At 34.8% G+C, this 17,176-nt stretch overlaps 2 protein-coding genes across 3 annotated transcripts in view; both read right to left on the bottom strand.

Moving 5' to 3' along the window:
• The window catches only part of LOC148940986 (uncharacterized), a 44,402-nt gene extending 41,506 nt beyond the window's left edge, over positions 1-2,896 (bottom strand). Inside the window, exon 1 of the mRNA XM_089105182.1 lies at positions 2,762-2,896. The gene's annotated coding sequence lies outside the window, so the exon portion shown is untranslated. The remainder of the gene's footprint in view (positions 1-2,761) is intronic.
• Positions 2,897-7,859: 4,963 nt separating this feature from the next.
• Positions 7,860-17,176, bottom strand: part of LOC148940985 (uncharacterized) — a 34,481-nt gene continuing 25,164 nt past the window's right edge. For both annotated transcript variants that reach the window (XM_089105206.1, XM_089105207.1), the window contains exon 3: positions 7,860-10,036. In XM_089105206.1, the coding sequence (XP_088961332.1) occupies positions 8,757-10,036 (1,280 nt within the window). In that variant the 3' untranslated portion in view covers positions 7,860-8,756. The remainder of the gene's footprint in view (positions 10,037-17,176) is intronic.

Here is a 17,176-nt window from a genome sequence, read left to right as displayed (position 1 = left end):
CTGCCTCTCCTACCTGTTGATTGATTATTTCTATATATGCTGAAACCAGGTATTGTTATATGTTGGAGGGTGAGGAGGTTAGTCTCTTGTACACATATTGTATCAACACCATACCCAAAAATCCATTCAACTAATTTATTTAATATAATGCTATTTAAAGACACCACATTCCAATGAAGAATTTTAAGGCTACTGACAGTTTATTGGGGGGTCAATTCCTCCAATTTTCCCACAGTTTTTCTCTTGCACAGATAAATTGTAAACTACATGAGTTTTATGGCTATGTTCTATGTGATGCTGTCCAAATATTGTTGTTTCTATAATACACAAGTTCCAATATACATTTTTATGATTTAGGTAATTTAGCTAGGAAGGAAGTCAGTACATTACTTGATGCACTTTTTTATGTTCTTTCCAAGTATAATAATTGCTTCTGGGGCAATTATGTGGAACATAGTAACAAAAAGTTTAAAATATATTTCTAAAAATCAGTCTAGTGAGATAAATTATCATTTGTAGATGATTTGAGAATGGTTTTCCATTAGTCTTAATATTAAATTGTTATTTTGACAAAAATTTGCAAGAATTTTTAACAGAGCCTGAAATCCCTTGAACAAGGTCAAAGTAAAACAAAAGTAGGCTACACCTTATGAGTCAAAACTGTTGAACTAGGAACAGGAAACTTACAGACCTCACTTTAAATAACAAGGAAAATTATATTTTTGCAAAAGCCGCACTGTTGTGTCCCCAAATTTTTATTCCTTTTTTTTCTTTGTTGCTAGCAGGGCAGTGGAATGCCATAGAGAGTAGGGTAAATATTGAGCAGTTCCCATAAATGACCAACAAATGAGGTGGACATACCACTCTATGCCCTTTTTATGCTCTTTCTGAATATAATAATCACTTTAATTGCAAGTTCAATTTTAAGTCTTTTATGAACCCTTAAAGAAGATAACCATTTCTCTTATTGTAGATATGACTTATATGCCTATATTAGTATCAATCTTGTTAAAACCAGTTTCCTCATAAACTGAATTGATAGTCACCAGGTCAAGAATCAACAATTGCATGGGAAATATATTTGGGTAAGATTAGGAAAGACAGGTTAATTTAAAATAGAAATTGTAAATAAAGTGATTATTATATTCAGAAAGAGCATAAAGTGCTTTTTTTGCTTTATTTGTAGGTCATTTATGTGAACTGGGCAATATTTACTGAGAATTGTTTAAGGGCTTATTAAAAAAAATAATAATACCTAATTAATTTTTCAGTAATTTCTTAACTTTTTATAATGGGTTAAAAATATAGACAAAGTAATAATAAATCTTTTGGAGCACCATGAAGGGCTCAAAATTAATTTGTCCTAGAAGCAATTATTATGTTTGGAAAAAGCATGAAAAGGTATCAAGTGATGCATTTACTTTTTTCTCAGCTATATTATGTGAAAAAGTGCATCAGCCTATGCTTATTCAAAATATTTTGTAGGGTTTCATTGTTATAGCAGAAAGATTCCTAATAATCATCAAATGTTAGTGTCCTCTGGAGAGAGATGGAGTGGAACTAGGGACTTCAAAATACTTTCCCTTGGATACATTCTTAAGAGTTCTATTGAACTTACTCAACTACTTTCCAAGATAACAAAAAAACTAAACTAGAATTGTACCAAATTTTGTATACAATTACCAATTTCTCCTGGGCCTTGCATGTACTGTATCCTTTGCTATATCTGACTTTTAAGGTTTTGTTTTTGTAACATTAAGTTTTTGCAAGTCTATAAAAAGTCACTGTTTTTGGGAGGGGAAGTAGATGTTCCAAAAGACCTTCCTGTGGCAAAAGTTTAGGCTCGGTAAATATTTATATTAATAGAGCATTTAGACAGCTAAGACAAAACTTACATTTACAACCAAAATTTCATCTTGAATGCAAATATTACATTTGTTTTCATCACAAATTCAACTTTAAGCCTTTTATAGACCCTCAGAGATGATGCCTTTTTTGCTTATTTTAGATATGGCTTATATACCTGTGTTAGTGTTGATCTTGTTAAAACCAGTATACCTGTAAATTAAATCAACGGAGATAAAATTGAGAGTCAATAAATGCATGGTAAATATACAATATGGGGAAAATTTGCAGTTGGCTAAATAATTTAGCTGGTGAAAATGAAAGTGAAAATGTCATTTGATGCCTTTTTTATGCTTGTTCATAATTCAATAATTGCTTCTGGGGCTAATTATATCTTGAGCCCTTAAAGGGGCCCCAAAGGTAAGGGTAAAAGACCTCTTTTTGAGAAAAACCTCTTTTCTTTGGCATTTTGGAAAAACAGCAATGGGTTTTTGGACTGTCTCTTTTTTACTACAGTATGACATAATGCAAATGTAGATCTAATCATCCTTCACTAGAGCCAGCCCAGTGAGACTAATTTGTAATGAAAAATCCAATATGTGGTCTCTGTTTTGACAAGTAAGTGAAATGAAAAAAATATATATAATTAATATTTGTGATTTATAGAATAAAAATCAAGAAATAAAAGTTAGATTTTTAGAATCAGAAGACAATTAGCTTTCTGTTAATATGCAAATAATACTGAAACACTAAAAAGACATTTACATCATAATAGGATAATTGGTATTTCCAAAAAGAGGTCTTTCTAGGTAAGTCATTAAACTAATAATTTTAAGTGAATGATCTTAAACAATTTTAATAATAAGCATATTGTTGCATAGCTTGGACTTTTAGCTATTCATCAGCCTATACAAACCTTTTCAATTTTAATTTGATAACAAGATATGAGGGTAAAATTCTACTTTAGCTACTTTTGGCTATCTTGGAAAGGGGTTAGATTTGGAAAGTGAAACTTTCAAGGATGGGTCTACAGGCCAAAGTATGTCCTGGGGAGGCATTTTGAAATACCTACCTCTGCTCCTTCTCCCTCTAGAAGGTCCTGAAATTTGCCTATATGACAGATTATGACCCATTGGAATTTTAAAAAACAACGTTTTACCCTAATTTTCAGTTATCAGTTTCTTTTTCTCTGGCTTTAGCTATGAAAATGCAACTTCACTTATCAGAGCAGAATTTTAAGCCATATCAAAGTTTCACTTCCAAAATTTAGGATATGTATTTGCGTATCTTTAAAACCATATAAATTGGGATTAAGAAAAGTTGTGAAGCTGAAAACAGTTTTGTTGTAGTTCATTTAAGCAGGAGATCTATTTTGCAAGGTTTCACTTTTATAATTCTCAGATTTTTAAAGATCATCAAAGGCCAGAACCCTCTAGAGGGAGAAGGAGTTGAGGTAGATACTTCTAAGTAGGCTACCTTCCCACTGTAGCCTATTGTTTCATCCCTGAAAGTTTCATTTTCCTAACCTAACCCCTTTCCAAGATAGTCAAAAGTAGCTAAAGTAGAATTTTACCATATATGAGGTTTTGAGTTTAAATAATTATGCTCAATTGGATACTGGTCTTTTAACCTAATCAGTTTTGTAACCACACAGAGAAATTATCAACACTAGTTAAGGTATTCAGAAGTGGTTAAAAACATATCACAAGTTTATAAATAAGTTGTTCAAGTGTTATATATTCCCAAAAAACTTATTAATAACAATTCAAATTTCATTTATTAGGCCACTCAAATATAAGCCATTTTCCAACTAATTCAGTTTAAGTGTGCATTTTTTGACATTGTCAACTAGAAAATATCACGAATTTGTTTTTTCCGCAAAGACGAAATTGCAATTCGTCTTCACCATTTACTATTCGGTCGCACAAAATCGACATTAAGCACAAATAATGCTGATCAAGACCAGCATGAATTTTTTGTCACTAGTTTTTCATTGATTTAAATAAGAATATTAAGCATGCATTACAACAGAAATCATGTAATACATTGCGTAACAGTAAAGAGTTAAATAGTTATGGATAAACCTTTGAAAACTCTGCAAACCACTCACGGAGAATTTAAAAAGAAACAACAATAAAAACTTAATAAAAAAAACTAAATGTTTTTATAAATTGGTCTTTCAAACTATGTGTCTTCAGAATATTCATTAGAGTTAGCTATCATATGTCAACCAAACTTAAATGAAAGCTTGAGCAAAAGTACGAAAAACATATTAGGCTCTTGTCGTAGAATAATGGGGATTGTCGATTGCTACCCATTTCTCCTTCAAAGGAAACTTAGAAACACAGCAATTCATTTCGGAAGTTATTGATAGTATAACTTTTCTTTTACGTCTACGCCCTTGTTTTTCTTTGTTTCAAGGTCTATCGCCGCTAGGCACAGAAATGAAAATGTATAACCCTAATTACTCGACTTCCTTTTTTGACTTAACATTCTTGCTAAGCAGGATTTCCCGCCTAAGGGGAACTATTTGGCAGTGCTGTTAGTCTTCTCCAATTGCTCATATCCAAGGCTGGAGGAGTGGCTCAGTTGGGTTGATATTGCGGCTGAAGAGGCGTTGGTTTGTTTCATTAGCCCATTTGATCTGTGGCCCTCCTTGAGGACGTCACCAGCCATCTTCTGAGGGATTGAAATCCATAAATATCGTTGCAGGGGTGCTTTACGCTAGATGGGACAGGTTGTCAAGTTTGTTTGCAAAAATGGATTTTTCTTGAGTACAAACATTTGCTGGCTTGAAGGTTGTCAAGGTCTCACTATTGACGATATTGTCACATAATCTGAAGTTTTCAGCGTAACATAGGTGTCTAGTTTGAGTAGCATCAACTTTTTATAGTAACAGTGAGTTTTCGGCTATGTCTCAAAAGAGCTTAGTGTGATTTTTGAGACTATGGCGTAAGGACTTCGAACTTTGGTGATTAATTTGCTGTTTGAGGAAGACTTCTCTCAGGAGTCATACAAATACAGAGTTTGTGTCAGTTGATCCGGCAGAGATTACGGCGTCAAGTCTGCCATATGAAAACATAATTGAGCCGATATATTTGATCTTCCTTACAGCGTCAACAGCTTGGTCGTTATTCAATAGTTGAGGGTGATGTCGACGTGGTCTTATCTGTGTGCACTATCTTTGTTTTCTTCCATTTGATTTGTAATTCAGCTTTAGAAGCAGTGGAGGGGATCGGCTCAAGTGTAAACTTAAGTTTATCAAGATTGTCACTAAGAATAGCTATTTCATTTGTGAAAATCAATATCAGAGATGCTCATACCGACATAACTGATGCCGAAAGATTGTCACAGGATGTTGTCGATACGTAGTTAAACAGGTCAGGTGTAGCAATGCATTCTTGCTACACTCCAGTGTAGATGGGAAAGGGGAAAAAAAAGCTTCACATGAGCCGGAATGCCACTTTCTTTGTCGCTGTGGAGTTCTTGAAAAGGACTGACCATCCTTGTAGGTAGACCCACGGATTTCAAAATTAGCCACATACATCGTCTTTCCACACTATTAGAGGTAGAACAGAAGTCGAGAAAGCCATATTAGTTTTTTGTTGAATTCCAATTTACTCTCAATTATCAGTCTGACCCTATATATCTGCTCAGTTTCCGATCGTCCTGGCATACACCAGGCTTTTTTGGGATGGCGTAAAGTATTTAATAAACTTACCGTATGTTTCAGCAACAGCTTCGTAAACAATCTTGTAGGAAGAATCAGTAGGGTGATAACGCGGTAGTTTCTACATTCTGTCCTGCTGCCACACAAGGATTCTTTCCTTGCATGGAAAAAGGCCCTAAAGTTTGTTTTTTGATTTGAATCCAAGTTTATATATTCAAGTCCTTGGGCTAAGGTGACTTTATGGCAGATGGAAAAATGACAACAAATGTTGATTCCCCTAAAAACAGGGCCTTACAAAGGACAAAAACAGAATTTTTCTCGGCCTCTTTGTATGCAAGGGTTTTCCTAAATACTTGGAAGGGGGTATTTTTAAGCAATAACTGAAATTTCTAGTACATTTTTGAAAGGCCGAAACATATTCAAGGGCAAATTTCTTCTCTTCCTCGTCAATGCTATATAAATGCTATGATAATTTTTGGCAGGTTGCTAGGTTGGAGAGGGATTTGCTTCATCATGATTTCTGTGTATCAAAGGAATGACTGCTAAAAAAAAGAAAAACTTCAAGGATAAATTGTTGATGAATAATCGTACCTATACTCCGAGGTTCAGAACTGGACCCGCCATTGCTAATCTTTCTTTGAAAACACTTAAGTGTAAAAAAAATCTAAGTGTTTACAACAGGTCCGAAAATCTTCATTCCTCCTAAAGAAGCTCCTTTATACTAATTTTTACAGAACCTCCTAGTCTCTAGTAATCTTTGATCGTTACTAATCTTTTAAAAAGTTCCTGTTGTAGATCTACGACGGAGATGGCCATACATGCCGAAGCTGACAACATCAAATAATAGAAAACTGTGAAACCAAAAATGGAAACTATATGCCTCCAACTTTCCATTTTGGCTAAGCTTGTTCTGTTAGGGAAACAAAAGGTTAAAAAGAAAAGACGATTCTTTACGTTTTATTTTGTTAACTTACATTAAAAAGGAAATAAAAATAGAAAAATCATTTAAAAAATATATTTAAACATATGTAATGTAACATATGTAATGCAGTGTTTTATACATTAAACATATGTATTTAAAAAGTAAATCATTTTTACATAAAGTTAAAACTGTAAAATCATAAATGGCTAGCTTTCCACACAGATTCAATTCGAAGCTATTAACGTTTTTGTTTTTATTTCCCTATGCTGTCTTAATTATCATATCAGAGCGTCTGGTTGAAATTAATCTACTCTTGTTTAACACCCCGCTCTACACTGTTTCTCTGGTGGTTTTACTGATTTTCGTTTTCTTTAAATTCCATCAGACCTTTCTGATTTCTGACCCTCCTGATGAACTGAAGTTATCAAGTATTTTGCTGTAGGTTGCATCAAGACATGGCTAACTGTAGAAAGAGACTAGCCAAGACAGATAGTCCAAGTAATTGAGAGGCAAATGTTTAAATAGCTGCGGCACGGGTAAATGGCGGGAGTAAGTATGACTCTCTTGTTGGACACATAATTGTCAGGTTAGTTTTTGGAAAGGCATGCCTGCCCAGAGTCTCAGGCATGTTGACCAATAATTTAAAATTGACAGAGGACCGTTAGATTCCCTGGAATGAGAGGCAAGCAAGGCACGCTCACCTATGGTCTTAAGAAGGTTGCTCACTCTATCGTCCCATAAACTATTTGGGCCACAGTCTTTTCTGATTCATGTTTTTACAAGAAGAACACTAGCTAACTTAACAAAATAATAAAGAAAGAAACTAAACTGTGAAGACGGGTTAATTTATTTTGTTAAGATGGAAACAACTGATTAGCTGATGTACTTAGCAGATTTGTAGGATACAGGCTACTATGAGGAGCATTGAAAAAAACCTAAGCATTAACGGTCACTTCACTTTCATCAATGGATCTATAGAGGGTAGGACATAATACAGAGTGGTGAAATACACTGCAAAATTGGTCGCAGCCTTCGGATTTTTATCATTTTAGAATAAGGTACTGCAAATGGATCTAAATTCAAAAATATACAAGAAATGCTATCTTTACAACTTCTTTAAATTTAGATAAAAACACTAACTTCTGTTTTTACAACTTCTTACAGGAAGTAAAAATTAACACAGAATAGAAAATTTACCTTAATTACAATGTTAATAGGATTTCCATTTTTATCAGGCTTTTTCTGGAAGGACCTAATTATCAAACCTTCACAAGACTTGGCTCTCTTGATTCCCAGCGGGCAGATGTTAATCTCATTTGTTCTAACTAGTATCTATTCATCTTGAGTCGCCATAGTATGTTTATGCTCTTGTAACTGTAACCAAGGATGTCAGTATAAGGATGAAGAGGGGGATTACTTGGCCCCTCCCTTCGTTCTTTATTGGGGGCCGTCATGGGGGTTGCATATTTTATTGGTGTTTCCTAGGAAATGAAAGAAACAAAACTATAAAGACAGGTTAATTCATTTTATTGAGATGGAAACAACTGAATAACTAATGTACTTAGCAGTTTTGTGGGAATAAAATCGAGACTACACTGAGAAGCATTGAAAAACATAAACAATTTTGGTCACTTCATTTTCATCATGGGATCTAAAGAAGGTAAGACATAATACACGGTGGTGAAACACAATCTGTAAAACTGGTTGCAGTCTTTGGGTATTGACCATTTTAGAATAAGGAAATGGACATGAATCTAAATTCAGTCATATACATGAAATGCTGTTTTTACAACTTCTTTTAGGAATTAAAAAATTACCATGAGTAATAAAATTATCTCTAATCCTTCAAGCATCATAATTACAAACGGTGCCTGGTTAATACCACTTGCAAAAACTTCCTTAGCAGACAATCACCACAAAAAAGGCTTCCTACACATAAAATTGAGCAAAGAAAGGGAGAGAAAGATAAATTACAAGAAAGAAGAAAAGATAGAATTCTGCAACATCCAACCAACACATTCCAAACATATTAATATAAAACTTTTAAAATGAAAAACAAATGAGAGATTGGACCTAGGATTCAACCTGATAGTCCTCACGAGGCTGGATTCTTAAACTGAAACGTTTCTTTGTCCTTAGTCATAGTTGGTTTTGTTTGGTTGAGGGGCAAATTTAAGTTCCAAGAAATATTTTTCTCATTGTAAAAGACTTGTATGGCTTTTACCCTGTATGGATTACTCAATAGCTGCTCAAATTCAAAGTAGCAGTGTGAATTCTCTGATGCCTATTTAAACTTGAAGCTTGGGAAAATCATTTACTTCAAATAATACACTTGTAGGGTTTTTCCCCAGTGTGAATTCGCTTATGCCTATTTAAATATGAACCGTATGAAAAGTTTTTATAACAAATATCACACTTAAAGGGCTTTTCCCCAGAGTGAATTCTTCGGTGCACATTTAAATTTGAAGCTTGGGAAAAGATTTTATGGCAAATATCACACTCGAAGGGCTTTACCCCAGTGTGAATTCTTCGATGCACACTTAAATTTGAAGTGTTAGAAAAGCTTTTGTCGCAAACATAACACTTGAAGGGTCTTTCTCCGGAGTGAATTCTTTTATGCACATTTAAAGTTGCAGCCCGAGTAAAGCTTTTATGGCAAATATTACACTCGAAGGGCTTTACCCCAGTGTGAATTCTTCGATGTACACTTAAATTTGAAGTGTTAGAAAACCCTTTGTCGCAAACATCACACTTAAAGGGCTTTTCCCCGGAGTGAATTCTTTTATGCACATTTAAATTTGAAGCTTGGAAAAAGCTTTTGTCACAAATATCACACTTAAAGGGTTTTTTCCCAGTGTGAATTCTTTGATGCACATTTAAATTTGAAGCTAGGGTAAAACACTTATGACAAGCATCACACCTGAAGAGTTTTTCCCCAATGTGCATTATTTGATGTCTCTTTGATTGTACTGCTCTGGAAGAAGTTATGCTATAAGAAACACACTTGAAAGGATTACCCCCAGTGATGATTTTTTGATCCTTATTTAAATTATCAGAAAAGCTCTTTCTGCAAGTATCATTTTTTTCGGATTTTCCATGTTTTAAAATCAAATGCTGATTTAAATAATCGACATTTTTACACAAGCATATTGGACAAGATCCTTCATCGCCTAAATAATTTTCGACAAAGTTTGAGTGGTCTTCCATTAATGCACAACAAATTACACAGTGCTTGCTGCTTGTTTTTTGGTGTGAATACAACATATAAAAATATTCCTCATTTCCACATGAAGAACATCGCCAGATGAATCTGCTCCATCTAATTTGCTGTTCAACTACTTTGCTGCTCAATTTCTTTAAAAAAACAGCAGGAATTCCTTTTTCGAGTTCGAGCTGTTTTGCAGCAGCTGAAAAGTGTACTGAAGTGCACTCTTTCTTTCCGGAATATGCAGCTTGTTTATGATTAAAGCTATTACTTAAATCATTTACATTTTCTGATGTATTTGAGTAAACAGGCCCAGCATCAAATTCTTCATTTATTTTTGAAGATCGTATTTCCTGAGACTCATTATCTAAAAACGGCAGGATAGCTCGGTCATCTAAAATAGAAGGCAGATTAAACTTCAGATTTTGGAGTAAACTCGATATAGAAAAGCAACGACTTGTTAGAAATACTTTTCCAGGTTGCCATGTTCCAAAAAGATTTTATTTAGTTTCAATCCAAAACAACAGAATTTTGAAGGAGAAAAATTATTTAGAGAGAAAGAAACGTCATTTAAGACTATGAAACCAGAATGAAGACGGTTGCAATCAATGCAACCATATTTTTGAAATAAAAATAATTGCAGCTTGTATTATAAACCAAGATTATGAAGGAGGCAGCTTTCGTTTCAAATCAATTACCTTTTATTTATCAATAACCTTTTATAGCACTAACAATCAACTGTTAGTGCTGCAAGATGGCTAATATAAAAATAAACGAGTGAGTATAATTAACAACTTTATTCAATTGTTCTTTAAACTACTTTTTTTTTGCACAGACCCGTTACACGGACCCATTGGTTAAAGAGACTTCAGAGGGGGCTCATTAGATTGTAAATTATAAGTTCTAGTCCTTTTTAAGAGCAAAAAGTGACCAAAGAAGAACTCTTGTCACCCTTTTCCCCTGTAACCTTTAAAGACCTTTCACTCAAATTCAAAGATTACCAATTTGTTTAAAATAGTTGAAAAGTCCAATGCATATGCCTCCCAGGATGAAAAACCCCTGCAGGTTCCGTGACAGGCCATAAATAATATATATTGTAAAGTGTTTAAACATGTGTTTTATATTTGAAAAAGTGGGCTTGTGAAATATCTGAGAGTAACAATATACCCAGAATTATTACGATGAATTATTTATCTGTTTTAGGGTCAAGAATTACCAAAGTAGTTGGGAAAACTTATTAAAGTTTAAAAAGTGGGAGGGAAAGATCGTCATCAAAATCACCCAGTCCCTAAATAAAATTTAAGCTGTTTTAATCATTAAGTGATGACAGAATATGATTTATTATAAATATATATATAAAAATATAAATATAAAATTTATTAATATTGACATCAAATACACCAAGGTGATAAAATCAACGCTACTATCCTTCCCTTATAAATTCCGCAATCAGTTTCGTTATAAACCAAATGTTAATTTTATTTTCAGTAGTTCTTTCCAAGACTGATCGAGACACCAATAGTTTTCATTATAAACAAGAGTTTGGCAACTGCCCGTTTGGCACTTTACTACTACTACTACTAACAACTCACCACAGCACCAAGCCGCCTGAGGCCAACACAGTTACGCACGCTCTTCCTCCATCCCAATCTATCCAAAGCCTCCCTTTTTACACCCTCCCACGAAGTTCCCATTTCCTTTAAATCTTTCTTTATGAGGTCCTCCCCCCCCCCAAACCGAGGACCACTTGCTTTCCTTTTAGCCCTGGACGATTGGTCAAAAAGAACAGTCTTCGGCAATCTGCCATCCTTCATCCACACAACTTGCACTAGCCATATCAACCTTTCTTTCATTGTAGCCCTAGAGAGCGGTTATAAGCCAAATTTTTCGTATAGCCTATTTTTTGACATACGGTCAGTCATCCGGGTACCCAGAACAATCCTTAAACAATTTCTCTGGCAAACATCTAGCAAATCTTCATCCGTTTTTCGAAGCACCCATGCTTCAGAGCCCTATTTGACTACTGTCATCATTGTAGCTTCCAATATTCTAATCTTGATTTGCAGACTTATCTTCCTATTCTTCCAAACTTGTTTTAATTCTGAAAAAACACCCTGAGCCTTGGCTATTCTACTTTTAACATCTTCACTGCTCCCACCATCTTTACTAATAATACTACCAAGGTAAGTGAAGCTGCCCACTTGATCAATCTTTTCATCACACAACGTCACCTTTTCATCTTCACTTATTCCTAGCCTTAGTGACTTAGTCTTCCTAACAGTAATTTTCAAACCAATACTAGCCCCCTGAACTCGCAAAATAATTTTATTTTGGGAATCTAAAAAATTAGTGACTTAGTGAATTAGTGACCTAGCCTTAGTGACTTAGTCTCTAGGGCTTCAGATTTTGGAGTAAACTCGATATAGAAACGCAACGACTTGTTAGAAATACTTTTCCAGGTTGCCATGTTCCAAAATGATTTTATTTAGTTTCAATCCAAAACAACAGAATTTTGAAGGAGAAAAATTATTTAGAGAGAAAGAAACGTCATTTAAGACTACGAAACCAGAATGAAGGCGGTTGCAATCAATGCAACCATATTTTTGAAATAAAAATAATTGCAGCTTGTATTATAAACCAAGATTATGAAGGAGGCAGCTTTCGTTTCAAATCAATTACCTTTTATTTATCAATAACCTTATATAGCACTAACAGACAACTGTTAGTGCTGCATGATGTCAAATATAAAAATAAAAGAGTGAGTATAATTAAAAACTTTATTCTATTGGTCTTTTAACTACTTTTTTTTGCACAGCCACTTTACACGGACCCATTGGTTAAATAGACTTTAGAGGGGGCTCAGTAAATTGGAAATTATAAATTCTAGTCCTTTTAAGAGCAAAAAGTGACAAAAGAAGAACTCTTGTATTCATACTATCTGGACGTCGGTGCAGGGAAGATGAGCGATATGTTCAGATGATTCTTGATGCCAATGCTCAAGCTCATAAGCTTTTTATTTTAGATGCAAGACCTAGGTATGTGGTAATCATTCTAGAAATTACAATTATTATGATTTATATATTAAAGTAAACCAAAAGAATAGGAAACGGAATGAAAGAAACTAGTATGTAACAACTGTAAAACTAGTATGTTTTACAAAACTAGTGTATAGATATTTTTGCTAGAACATTTTTTTCGACTGATACGCATAAATGTAAATAAACAACTACACCAGAATGAAAAGGAAAATGGGTCACCCCACTGGTGCTCGAAAGATTCGTATAAATATAAGCAAACTGGCAGAAAATTAAACTGCACCCAACACAGGCAGTCACCCCCCTCTCCTAGATCTACCATAAGGCACTTTATGTAGACAATGGCTTACCTCCTGATGAATTGTTGTCCTCCCGATGATGCTAATTATCAATATAGATAATAAATAGGTAATAACCGTTATAAAGATTGAATTCAAGAGGCCAGTTAGAATTTTAATTATCTTTTTTTATACTAATTCCAAGGTTTTATTTTTATTTTTGGCTAGACAGGTTCGCATAAATATAAATAAACATTTACACCCAAGTCAAAGGGCGAGGAAAGTCAACCCTGTAACGATCGACAGATTCGTATAAATACAAATGAACAGCTAAAGCTAAACAGCACCCAACTCACGCCCTCTCTTCCCTGCATCCACCGCTAGGTACTGCATATCGACAATAGCTTACCCTGTTATCCTTACTGCATTATAATATTATCTAGCATCAATTTTCATTAGAATTATCCAGTCCCCGACCTAGACGGTTTCTGACGATCGTATATATAATAATAAGCGCTATAAAGCCAATAAGTGCTCTAAATATTGAATTCAAAAGGCAAGCTGTAATTTTAATTTTATTTTTTTTTTAATCAATTCCAAATTTTTCAATCTTTTTTTTTTTTTTTTTGTTCTTTTTTTGGCTAAACTGGTTCGCACTAATGTTATAAATATAATTGAAATGCGAAATAATTATTGAGCTACATCCAACTCAGGTAGTCACCCCTCCCCCTTCCCGGAAATTCCACTAGGCATTGCATATAGATAATAGCTTACCATGTTGTCTTGATAGCGATTCTGACGATCAATATTGATAATGAATAGCTAATAAACGTTTTAAACATTAAATTCAAGAAGCAAGCTAGAATTTAAATTATATTTTTTTTTGGTAGAGCAATTCCAAGATTTTGTTGTTTGTTTTTTTTTTGGGGGGGGGGGGCAATTGACTCTCAAAAATGTAAATAAACAACAAGACCTAGGTCAAAGGGACAATGGAATACTTATAAGAGTGGCACCTGTAACTAGGGTTCAAGTTATTTTTAATTTTTACACTAATTTCACTACATGACAAATTAACACTATAATGCACGATACAACAAGAAATAAAATATTAACATGAAAATATGTTTGTTTCAATTGTAAACGAAAAATTCAGATTTTTTGTAACTGATTTAACTGTCTAATAAAAGGACTTATCCCTAATTGAACTTTTATTTGCTCGTCATAGACAGGCGGCGTGGTCTTAAAAAAAAAATACATAACTTGAGGTATTATGTCGGAAATTCCCACATTCCAAATCAAATATTAACCTTAAGATAAACACAGCACCAGAATCCATGAGTTCATATTAATTAATAATTATCAATTAGATATAGTTATAATTTATTTTTAGAAAGCGAAATAGAAGACCATCAATTCAAATAACTTTCACAAATGTTCCAAAACTTGGAATTTTTTGGAGAAAATCTAGGTCGTTCAGTATGGTTTCTAGGGCAACGTAATTTTGCTGAATGTCTTCTTAAATTATACCTATTCTGAGCAAAAGATATTAGCGAAATATTCATAGAATCAAGAGAAAATGGCAATGATTCTTTCATTTCTTGAAATCTAAAAAAGAGACAATAGACAGAAAGGACTAGATCAACTGGCATTACTTTCAAAAATGTTTACAGATTCTTAGTAGGGGGAATATAAGGGAGTGCCGATGGGGAAGGAAGTAGTGCTTTTAATGTACAAAGGGCTACATTTTGAAGACGTAGAAGGGGCTTAATTCAAGATTAAAAGTACTTAGATAACCAATGGGACAGTGATTAAAATAAAAGTGAATTAGATAATGATAAACTGACTTGAGGACAGGGAAAGGGAGGTAATATTTTAGATGCCTCCCCTTTCCTGGCCTCAAGTCAGCCCTACATTCCTTCCCAAAGGGAGGTAATCTTGAGGATAGGGAAAGGGATGTGGCATCTATTTTAGATGCCACAAACAATAGCCCTACATTCCTTCCAAGCTGAATCTCTTGTCTATCAAGATGAAACTTCCAAAATAAATTCTCCATACTTTTTAACCCACAGCTGCCCACCCTACCCCACCCCACAGCTGCCCATGCTTGTCTTTTCAGATGCTTTAAAATGCAGATGCAGATTTAAAATGCAGAAGGGGTACAGAAATCATAATTCTGTCCCCAGCAAGCCTACCAGCTCAAAGTCAACATGCCTGCTTAGCCGGTCAGTATCTTCCTAAACTCATCGTCCTAGCCGAGTGGTTAGCCTGCAAGGCTTGAGACCCTTTGTCCGTAAGGACAAAGGTTTTAGTCCTGTTTTCGGGGGTTATTTGGTTCGAACGGGGGTCAGTGGCGTGACTCTATAAGCTCAGTCAGAGTTGACCAGCTATAAATGTGTACCTGGTGAAATCTGGGGTATGTAAACAGGAAGGATGTGCGAAAGCATAAGCTTGGTTGGCCCCAGCCCACTCCCCATAGCAATTCCTAGCTGAAGAGCCATGAAACGAAGATCAGTACAACCGATAGGTAGTACTGACCTTCGTACAGCACCCTATTCTTTACCTTTTTTTACATTTAGCTAAGACCCACTTTGTGGAGACTGAATATTGGCTTAAAATAATTCTTGAAGATAAAAATACTGATCAACAAACACTTACAGCAAAAAATTGATCTTTGACTGTGTTAAATTGCTCATCAACTCTACCAGACATTTAATTTCCTTTGAAATTTTTAATATTTTTGATGAGGTCACCAGGCGCTACATTGTAAGAGGCGCTAGTACTTTTAATCCTTATATCTTCATTTTACGTTGGTGATGATCCAGCTCTTATGAATTGGGTCACCCTATTAACGATCAACAGATTCGCATAAACACAAATAAAAAATTCCATAAAATTAAACTCCGCCCAACTCCGGCGGTCCCCCCCCCCCCCCCCAAACCGCTCTGGGCGCAACATATAAACAAAAGCTTACCCTGTTGTCCTCCAGGTACAGCACCTCTAAAGAGAGACCCGAATAGATTGGCAATATTTGTAGAAATGGCTGGACGTGGTGCTCGATTCCCAGACAGAATGTTGGCAAGATTGGCTCTAAAGGGTTGTGATGTAGCACGAAAGGTAAAACCACCAGAACCAGCCCTGAAATAAAAAGAATTAAAGATTTATAGAAAAAAGTAAAATAAGAAGGAATAGATGTAGCCTACTAAAAAAAAAACTGAATCTGAGATTTGAAGAGGTTGCCCTTTGCCAAGGAGTTCCAGAGCCTTCATAACTCCGACATGATCCTTATCTATCCCAGGGCAAGTATATTAAAGTTATATTCTAGTTGACAATCGAAACTTTCACCAATATATTAATACTACTAGTAAGTCACTGTAGCACCAAGACGCCTAAAGCCAGCACAGCTCCTCCTTCTTCACGCCCCTCCTCCATCCCAATCTCGTCAGAGCTTCCCTCTTTACACCCCCCCCCCTCAGGAATTTCCAGTTTCCTCTAAGTCCAATCTTATGATCTCTTCATTAAATAACAATACTACTGCTATGACACTTAACTGCAGCACAACGCAACCTGGGGCCAACATAGCTATGCATGCTTCTCCATCATCCTGATCTATTCAAAGCCTCCCTCTTTACACCCTCCCAAAAAGTTCCAGCTTCCCTTCGATCCTTCCTTATGACCTCTTTCCACCCCATTTGGGGATGACTTGTTTTTCGTTTGGCCCTAGAAGGATGGCAGAAAAAGACTATCTTCGACAATCTGTCATCCTCCATTCGCAAAACGTGTCCTAGCTTTTCCGTGTTTCTTTCAGTATAGCCATAGAAAGTGGTATAGAACCACATTTTTCGTACAGTTTAGTGTTTGACTTACGGTCAGTCAAACGGGTACCCGAAACGATCCGTAGACAATTCCTCTGAAAAACATGCTTCTAAACGTATGTATGACAAAAGTATGTCATAAATAAAGTATGACAAAAATAAAACAAAACAAAGATGAAAAACAAGAAATAAAACAAATAAAAAGAAAGATATAAATTTATAGATAAATATAAATAAATAAATAGACCATATTAATAAAATAAAACTAAAATTAAATCGAACACCGGGAAAAAACTTATTTTTTGAAAGTTTTGTTTTAATTTAATTCTTAAGAAAAAAAGATGATGGATGTTAAAAAATTAATAACAAGCATTAGATCATATCCTCCGGGTATATGATATACGCTACA

Source organism: Artemia sp. Qi Xiang Cuo, chromosome 19, assembly GCF_049724085.1.
Source record: "Artemia sp. Qi Xiang Cuo chromosome 19, ASM4972408v1, whole genome shotgun sequence".
NCBI classification, from domain to species: Eukaryota; Metazoa; Arthropoda; class Branchiopoda; order Anostraca; family Artemiidae; genus Artemia; species Artemia sp. Qi Xiang Cuo.
This window is presented reverse-complemented; position numbering and strand designations above follow the sequence as displayed.